The sequence below is a fragment of the Artibeus jamaicensis genome, unplaced genomic scaffold (genome assembly GCF_021234435.1).
Source record: "Artibeus jamaicensis isolate MK-2021 breed Jamaican fruit bat unplaced genomic scaffold, CSHL_Jam_final contig_387, whole genome shotgun sequence".
In the NCBI taxonomy this organism is placed as follows: domain Eukaryota; kingdom Metazoa; phylum Chordata; class Mammalia; order Chiroptera; family Phyllostomidae; genus Artibeus; species Artibeus jamaicensis.
Genome location: NW_026521812.1, coordinates 9,509,790 through 9,519,153, shown reverse-complemented (window position 1 = coordinate 9,519,153; position 9,364 = coordinate 9,509,790). Strand labels below are relative to the sequence as shown.

The 9,364-nt window shown below is 35.2% G+C and overlaps 1 protein-coding gene across 2 annotated transcripts; it reads left to right on the top strand.

Annotated features, from left to right (window-relative positions):
* Positions 1 to 738: 738 nt before the first annotated feature.
* On the top strand, positions 739 to 6,952 carry CENPW (centromere protein W). 2 transcript variants are annotated; one of them, XM_037139569.2, is made up of 3 exons: positions 739 to 1,030; positions 4,758 to 4,871; positions 6,801 to 6,952. In XM_037139569.2, exons 1-3 carry the CDS (start codon positions 905 to 907, stop codon positions 6,825 to 6,827), a joined length of 267 nt encoding a protein of 88 aa, XP_036995464.1. In that variant the 5' UTR covers positions 739 to 904; the 3' UTR covers positions 6,828 to 6,952. The 2 variants fall into 2 exon arrangements, with proteins under 2 accessions (XP_036995464.1, XP_036995465.1); XM_037139570.2 differs by lacking the exon at positions 6,801 to 6,952 and having other exon boundaries at positions 4,798 to 4,875.
* Positions 6,953 to 9,364: the final 2,412 nt, after the last annotated feature.

Genomic DNA, 9,364 nt, shown 5'->3' with positions numbered 1-9,364 from the left:
CGACCTTGACATTTGAAAATCTGGGCCAAATTTACATCAGAAGAATTGGTTAAGATAAAGAAAGGGATGTATTTTCTGGTGTTAATTCTACTTCTGTCCAGATCTTGTTCTTCCTGTTTAGACTCCCTTTTACTTCCCCAGGATTTGGAGTTAAGGTCTGTCCACACCCAAGGCATTTCCAATTGGGGGTCAGTTTTTTTGCTTTGTCAACCAAGGTTTCAATAGCGGCCTTGTGATTTTTAACCCTTTTGGTCCAAGGAACATAATTTACTGGGAAAAAAATTTAAAAAGAAGAATATTTTGAAAATTTAGGTTGTGATAAAACTTCCCAGTGTTTTACTCTACAACTCTTCAGTATGTGAAAGTGAAAGTCTATAAAAAATGGGATAATGTGTAGGAATGCTTTAATTACAGGCATCGCTTCTTTAGGAATCCTGATACTACATCACAGACTTCTTTCAACTCATCTACTTTTTAGCCCATTGCTGTTAGGTTCAGTATAGACTGAGAGCTTAGGGAGTAAGTGTAGATGCCCTGGCTGCCAACATTTTCCACAGTTTCCCTATATCTCTATGGAACCTAGGTGAAATAGTCCTTTAGAGCAGGTATATTACAGAGGGCTATTTAATGAGGCCTTAGCTCTTTAAAGACGTCAGCGACCGCCTACTGCAAGTGTTTCCTACCAATCTCTGGCGTCTCCGGGGGCGGGATACGCGCGGCAATGACGTCACTACCGAGCGCCGGGCGCGCTCCGCTGGCGGCTGATTCAAAAGTTCAGGCCCAGTTCTCAGCTCTGAATTAGCGTTGGAGCTACTAGTTTGTGTCTGCTCTCGAAGTGGAGGAGAGCTTCTCAGTGGTGCCCGGAGGACCTCGGAGGCGGAGGCGGCTGGTGCAGCGGGAGAGGATGGCGCTCTCTACCACAATCTCTCAGAGTAAACGCATAAAACGGAAGGCTCCCCGCGGATTCCTTAAGCGCATTTTCAAGCGACAGAAGCCTCACCTTCGTCTAGAGTCAAGTTGTGACTTACTGGTGAGATTCTCTGCCTTGGGGCTTGAAGTGGGGCAGGGGGAGGTAGGGGATAGTAAGCTCCAATTTATTTCGCTGCTCCTAGACAATCTAGTTCTTTTGGCTTGTGTTTAAGGCGTTTCCAGCAATGACTAGGCAGGTTTGCCTCTGCTTAGCATGTCGGTTCGTAATCCTGACCCTTAATTGTATTGGGTCCCTCCGAAATGTAGATATCTGTACCTTTTTTACTGGAGGCTTTTAGCCACATCAACTTAAGGAGAACACTAACGTTAAGTTCCTGCTTTGAGGTTTTAAATACCGCTGTTCAGGAGCACATTATGGTACTGAGCTTAGTGTACTTGCGAGAGGAAGAAAGATACAGCCTTTTAAAAGTATGTAGTGGAATTCAGATGTGGGTCATTTTTACTTAACTATCGTAAAAGGCATCGTTGACATGTCTTTTTTTACGTTGTTAACCGGCTATATTGCCTTATTTTCTTTACTTTAGCTTACTCACTACAGAACCCTGAATCAAAAGTCTATTTGTAAGTAGTATGCTTTCAGCTGCAAATCAGAAAGACAGAACAACTATTAATTCACTTTTAAAAGCAAACTACTAAAACTTGTTTATCTTACTCAGAGTATCTGCGGTATAATGCTTACCTGGTAAATATAACCAGACCACTGTGCAATATGTCTGTCTTAACAAAAACTCAAGAGTTTTTATGTTGAATGCTTTTATGTTGAATGCCTGGAACATATATTTCTCTAGCAGAGTGAACACTATATCCCTAGGTTTAAACCATGGGAGACACCTCCTCCGGTTTGTCACAAGAGCTTTTTGAGTAAAGGAGCCATTATAAGTGGGCACTTAATTTTCAGGAAATCAAGGTAAAGAACTGTGGCTAACAAGGATGTATGACATGGACAGTGTCTTCAGAATGCATCATTCCATCTGTTTTTAAGCTACATTTTCCTCACCTCTTTACTGACTCCCCAACTGCTAACTAATTGCAGGGTTTCTCTTTTTGCTAGACTATTATAGAATTTTCTTCATTTTTCCTTCATTTGGTCTCTGAAGCCAAAACACTTTTTTTTCTTGGTCAGGTAGCCCTTCTGATATCTTCTGACCTCCTTTTTCTGTTCCTTTCTTCGACCCCCATCAGAAAAATACTATATAAACTGTTTTGTACAACCCCTCCATCCTATGGTGTTGGTAAAGGTGGCACAAGTGAGTTGGATTAAAGTGAATTGATTTACTAGACCTTTTTAGGTAATTCTGGAGTTTTCACTGGTCCTGGGTTCCTAATTGGAGGGGGAACAAATGTAACCTGCTCAAGAATATCTAGGAGGCTACCATGTAGATTGGCAGACATTTCTTAAGTAGTCAGATTTCTTCCACATTCACACCTGTCTTCCCCAAGTGACTCATCGACAGGTGGGCTGTATATTATCGGGTTGGCCAAAAAGTTTGTTTTTTTTTTTCTGTAAGATGGCTCTAGTAGCTCTTAGTTGTCTAATTTCATTTGAAACAGTTTTGTTACACTGTATTGTGACAGCTGGCATATCAGTGCCCATTTAAAAAATTGAAATTGGTGGATATTTGTGTAGCCATTTTAATATTGAAAATGGAAGAGAAAACAATATTTCTGACACATTATGCTGTATTGCAAGCAAGATAAAAACACAACTGAAATGCAAAAAAAAGATTTGTGCAGTATATAGAGAAGGTGCTTTAATTGATCGAATGTCAAAAGTGGTTTGTGAAGTTTCATGCTGGAGATTTCTCACTGAACAGTGTTCCATGCTTGGGTAGACCAGTTGAAGTTGATAGTGATCAAATTGAGATTCACTGAGAACAATCCTTGTTATACCACTCGGGAAATAGCTGACATAGCCAGAATATCCAAATCAATAAAGTTACTGGTGAAGATGAAAAATGTGCCTCTTTTTTTATGGAAAAAAGTAAGGACTTTTTGGCCAACCCAGTAGAGTGGGATCCACGTGGTGCAGGAAAAAAGGGAAGGTGAGATTCCAAGCAGTTGCAGTGGTAGGGGAAAGGAATTTTTTTAGGCTGCTATTTATTCTAGGTCTTATGCTTTTCTTTGGCTTCCATTCTCTGTGTATGCTGTGTGTCACCCTGGTTTCTTTGCTTATGGTTTCTGCTTGCCATTGACATTTCATAATCTTACCCAGCAGATGTCCCACATCATCCATAAACTTTTCTACAATTAAGACAAGTGTGCTTTCACCTCTTTTTTCCTGAACTCTGATAGCAGAGGAGGTATACATCATACAGTTTATCTGTTGGGACTTAGACAGTATTTGCTAAGAACTTCATGTCAATGTGATCTCCTACTTTGGTATGCAGCTTCTCGAGGGGAAGGAACTATACATACCTCTTTTTGCATCTCCTGTTTTCTTCAACACTAAAAACTAATCTACTTTTATGCAGTCTTTGTAAATGATACTTCTTCTACCTGAAGATGTCCTCACTACACTCAGCAAACTCCAGTTCTTTCAAAATTCAGTTCAAATGCTACTTCTTCAAGTGAAGCCTTTTTTAACCTTCGAAAGAACCAACCTTATCTTACTCCATCATCTGTTGTCACACATATCTTTAAGTTCTTTATAGGTTTGGTTTTGCCATTGGACTGGAAAGCTTGGGCCTTTTTGTATTCCTAATGTTTATCATAACACCTTGAACATTCTGAGTTACAGTTAATGTTGGGACTGCATGGAAGACCAATATATTTTTGACAGTCTACCCTTTCATAGACTCTTGTTTTATACTTTTATTTTGAAATAAGTATAGCTTCATAAGAAGGGACAAAAAATAGAAACTACTGATATACCTTTTACCCAGCTTTTGAAAATGCTAACAACTTACCTAACTACAGTCTTTTGTGGAATTTTAAATTTTGTGCTGTCTGGTTATGTAAGCTATTTAAAGTAATTTCTTAAAAGGTGCCTTAAAGATTAATGATAGTAGATATTATTTTGATAGATGACAAGTAACAAACTTTGTACATAAACTTTTCAACACAGTAAGTTTTTAGAATTTCAATTATTAACATGTTTTTGAGATTTTTTAAAAGATTTTATTTACTTATTTAGAGAGAGGGGAGGGGAGGGGAGGAAGAAAGAGAGGGAGAGAAACACCAATGTGTGACCACCTATCATGTGGACCCCACTGGGGACCTGGCCCTCAATCCAGATGTGTGCCCTGACCTGGAATCGAACTGCAACCCTTTGTAGCCCGTGCTCAATGTACTGAGTTATACCAGCCAGGGCTTTAGTAAATCTTCCAAATACCTGGTTAAAATCTTTACACCTTAGATTGTAGCTTGAAGATGATTAACCTTAAATATGCTATGATTTTAAATTTGGGGAAATTTTTAAATACGTTATAAATTTAAACTTATCTAGATTCAGAAGCAGGGATATTTGTTGATAAAGTTCTACCTAAGTTTTAATCTAATGGTGCTTTTCAATAATGTTATTGTGTGTATAGCTTTTGGTTAGTCTTACATAGCTTTATTTCCTGTGTTGCAATAACCAAATTTCTTTTGTATGGAATCCAAGATAGACCTATGTTAAACTAAATTCTGTTACTTTAAATAAAAATTAATTGACTTAATTACAGTGCTAAAGAGTACAACATTAAATTTTGGAATCTTTTCATTTCAAAAGTCATTATTTCAAAGCATTAATGTTTCGAGTTTAAAAATATGAATTTTCTCTTTTAAAGGTGCACCTGAACTGTTTACTATTTATTCGACGATTAGCAGAAGAGTCCAGGGCAAATGCCTGTAAGAATAAATGTGGAATCATCAAAGACCAGCATGTACTGGCTGCAGGAAAGGTAAAGTCTGAATTTCTTTTCTTGAGCAAGAATTAATACCACCTGGTTCATCGCCTCTGCCTGATTTAGATTTCTTTATTCGGCTCTGTTGACTCAGTTGATTTGGCTTTTCATGTTAATTGATATAATTACATAGTTAGATTTTCTTTCTCTACATGTATATTATTGACTGCTGATGCAAAAATCCACAGCTATTACTTCATCACCATTTAAGGGAATATCATAATTTGACTGTAATCTGTCGGATTTGTACTAGGCTATATAAAGTTGAGAAGATTATCACCTTGAAATTTATTAAAACTTCTTAATCATTTTGTTTTCCTAATTGACTAATTATTTGCTTTTGTAACTGTGTTTTGAGATTTGTGTGACTTACGAGTCAAATTACCTACAAAAACAGAGAAGATTGCTTCTTACTGGTATTTCTATATAATGTGAGAACATGATGCCCAGGGCAGAGTTTTTTCCAAATACGCTCATTCCTGAGATCATTTCCACTTGATGTTAATAGATTCTCTACCTTGAAAAACTTCTGGGGTCATGTTACATTTAGATAACATATTATAGCTCCGTGAATAGTCACAGTGTTATTATGTATATAGAGCTTGTTTCTATAAGAATACATAAGAAATTGGCAACCATGGTTGACTGGGAGATGACGTGGGAAAGAGGCACTTATTTTTCATACTCTATGTCTTCATATACTTTTATTTTGAAATACTGAATAATTAAAGACTCAGAGAAGGTGCATAAGTAGTAGAGAGCGTTCCATGTACCTTTTCTCCAGCTTCATACAACGCTGACATCTTTATATAATTGTAGTTATGTAAAGTTTAAAAAGGTTATGGGAAATGTAGCAGTAAAGAAACTTGTTGAACTCTGTTTAAATTAACATTTTGTAGATTTGAATACATCATCTCATGTTCTCATCCTTCTGTAAATTCATTTGAATACATAGTACTTTCTTTTGCAGCACCCATATCAACATCTTATAAAACAGAGAAGTACAAAGGCTATTTGATGGCCTTGTGGAACCTAGAAATGTGCAAGCCCAGGAATTTTTTTAGGGGTTTCACATTTTCTTACAATTATAAACATTCCAACAAGTCTAGATGGTTAATGAGTTTTTCTATAGGTAAAGCAAGGTTTAAGAACGTGAAGAGTATATGTATGTATTTTAAATTTAGGATTTGTTTTTAATAATAAGTTATAGATACGCTTAACCCAAAAGTAGGTAAGTTCTGTTTAAAAAATTTTGGGGTAGGCACTTATGTTGTCTCCAGCTCTTGGCTATTGTAAAGTGTGCTGCTGTGAACATTGGGATGCATAGGTTCTTTTGAATTGGTATTTCAGGGTTCTTAGGATATAGTCCCAGCAGTAGGATTGCTGCATTGAAAAGCTGTTCAACTGTAACTATAATAAATTTAAAAAAAATTTTTTTGATATGTTCTGGTCTACCTAATAAGTTTTTCAGCATGACTTGTCTTGGTCTCTAAATTGATATAAATCCAGACCATGAATTATAAATTTGGTGTTGCAATGGATTTGTTCTGTCGTGTAGTCATTAAATGCCTCATTTATAATAGAATTTTTGGGTTTTGGAACATTATGTAACTCTCAGGATTACTCATTTGTCTACAACCCCAATGTTAGGAACCATTAATATGAATATTTTTGGCTTACAATTGAAGAAATTAACATCTAGAAGTGACTATAAAAACAGATTTTCAGAATATAGGCATGTTTTAAGTCTCAGACCATTTATAAAGCAAACGAATTCCCAAATCACCTTCCATACTTCCATACTGGGTTTCAGAAATTCATAGTCTTGCATATTATACACATAGGAATATTCGACTTTTTGTTCAGGAATTATGTTTTATTTGCCATAAGTATAATATGAATCTTCATTTTTTCCCTTCCTCACAGGTTATTCTAAAGAAGAGTAGAGGTTAGAAGTCAAAGAACACACTTTTGAAATAATGTGATGTATTTTTTTTTATTTTAGTTGGTAACAGATCATGAAAGCACTTTTTACATGTCAGTTAATATTGTGTATTATTAAAATATTGGCTGCTTGAGGGATGTGTGCATTTGTATTTTTTTCTTTTTACTGGTATTGAAATATATCAAACAGCACTATATAACTTTATTTTTGAGGAATTATCTTTCATTCATTTTAAATGGACTTGAGTTCTTTTGTTTCACTGGTATTGCACATGCTTTGCGTATCAAAAATAAAATCTTACTATATGAAATAGCTTGAAGAGATTATTTCTTGAAATTAAGCTTATGTGTGTTTAGCTTTAGACATAATTAACTATGGAATAAATTTTCTCTCTAAAGAAAGGCAATTTGCAGTCCAAATTAGGTACATTTTAAATAATTCTAACTCTTTAATGCCTTCGTGTAAGTAATACAGTGTACTTTTTATTACTGAGTCATATTCTATGATATTTTTATACCACTGTTTGTACAACTCTTCACCCAGTGAGGGCCATTTCGATTATTTCCTGTTCTTGACTATTACAAAGAAAGCTGTTATGAACAGTCACTTACAAGTTTTTATACAGATAAAAGTTTTCATTTCTCTGGGATAAATGCCCAGGATTGTATTGCTGGTCTAATAGTGAATATATGTTTAGTTTTTAAAAATGAAACAGCTAAAATGTTTTCCAGAGTGGCTGTACCATTTTACATTCCGACCAGCCTTTTATGAAAGATCCACTTTCCTTACATTCTCACGAACATTTGGTATTGTTATTTTTTTATTTTAGCTGTTCTGATAGAAGTGTGTCTCCTCAGAGTTTTTACTTCCTAATGGCTAAGGATGGTGCACATATTTTTATATGTTCATTTGTCATCCATTTGGTGAAATGCTCTTTAATTTCTGTTAATGCATTTTCATTTGGATTTTTTTTGTTTTTCTAACGTTGAATTCTAAGAGTTCTTTATTTTAGATAAGAGCCTTTGTTAGATAACGTGGTTTGCACCTATTCTATTCTGTAGTTTCTCTTCTATCTTAACAGGGGCTTTTGAAGATCAACAGTTTTTAATTTTGAAAAAGTCTAATTGGATTCTTTTTTCATGTTTTAGTGTCATGTTTAAGAACTCTTCATTAAACCCCAATCCTGAAGATTTTTTTTGTATATCATTTTTTTGCATGCTTTATAGTTTGTTTTACATTTAAATCTGTGTTCTGTTTCATGTTAATTTTTGATTTGAGGTGTGAGGTTTAGGTCAAAATTTACTTTTTATTTGTGAATATCCATTTGTTTCAGCACCAATTTCCAAAAAGACTGTATTTCCTCCATTGCATTTTCTTTTGCACTTTTGTCACACATTTGTTGGTGGTTCAGGCTGTTCCTGGGCTCTGTATTCCATTGGTTTGTTTCAGTCTCCACCAGTAACACACAGTCTTCCTTACTGTGATTCCTCTTGCTTGATTTTTCTTTTTTCCAGAATTGTTTTGGCTTTTCTGGTTTCTTTGCCTTTCCATAGAAATTTTGAATAATCTTGTCTGTATCTACAAAAAATCTTGCTGGAATTTTGATTGGAATTGCATTAAATCTTTATATCAAATCGGGGGAAATTGCTGTCTTTACTATGGTGAATCTTTAAATTCATACGTATAGAATATCTATTTATATCTTTTTGCTTACACTTTCTTCCTTTTTTGTTAGAGAACTTCCTTTTGTTATTCTTTTATTTTATATTATTTATTTTTTAAATTCTCACCTGCAGATTTCTTTTTTGTTTTAGAGAGAAAGGAAGAGGGTGGAGAGAGATAGAAAGAGAAACATTGACAGAAGAGAAATATCAATCTGAGAGAGAAACATCAATCAGTTGCCTCTTTTCTGGTGCATGACTTAACCAGGGTTTGAACCTGCAGCCCGGGTATGTGCTCTGACTGAGGATCAAACTTGCAACCCTCTGGTGCATAGGGTGGCGTTCAAGCAACTGAGCCACTCGATCATGGCCTTCAGTCATTCTTTTAGTGTAGTTCTGCTTGTGACAGACTTAGTTGATTTCATCTGAGAATGTCTTGATTTCTCTCTAATACTTGAAGTATATTTTTGTGGGCTATAAAATTCTGGGTTGACAGTTTTTTTTAGCACTTGAAAACTTTAAATCCTATCTTTTTCCTTTTTTTCTGGGTTTTTGATGACACAGAAGTAAGATCTTAGAGTTCCACAAATTCCAGAGGCTTGTTGTTTTGTTATTTTTGGTCTTTTGTTCTCTGCTGTTTAAATTGTGTAATTTCTGTGTTCTGTCTTATAATTCACTGATTATTTCCTCTGTCTTCCCCCTTCTGTTTACTGATTTTGAGTGGTTTTATTTTTCAGTTACTGTATATTTTAGTTTTCAGAGTTCCTTTAGTTCTTTATATTATCTATATCTGCTGAGATTTTTAATTTTTTAAAATTTATTACAAGTGTGTTTGTAATTAAGCATTTTATTATGGCTGTGTTGAAATCCTTGTCTGATAATAC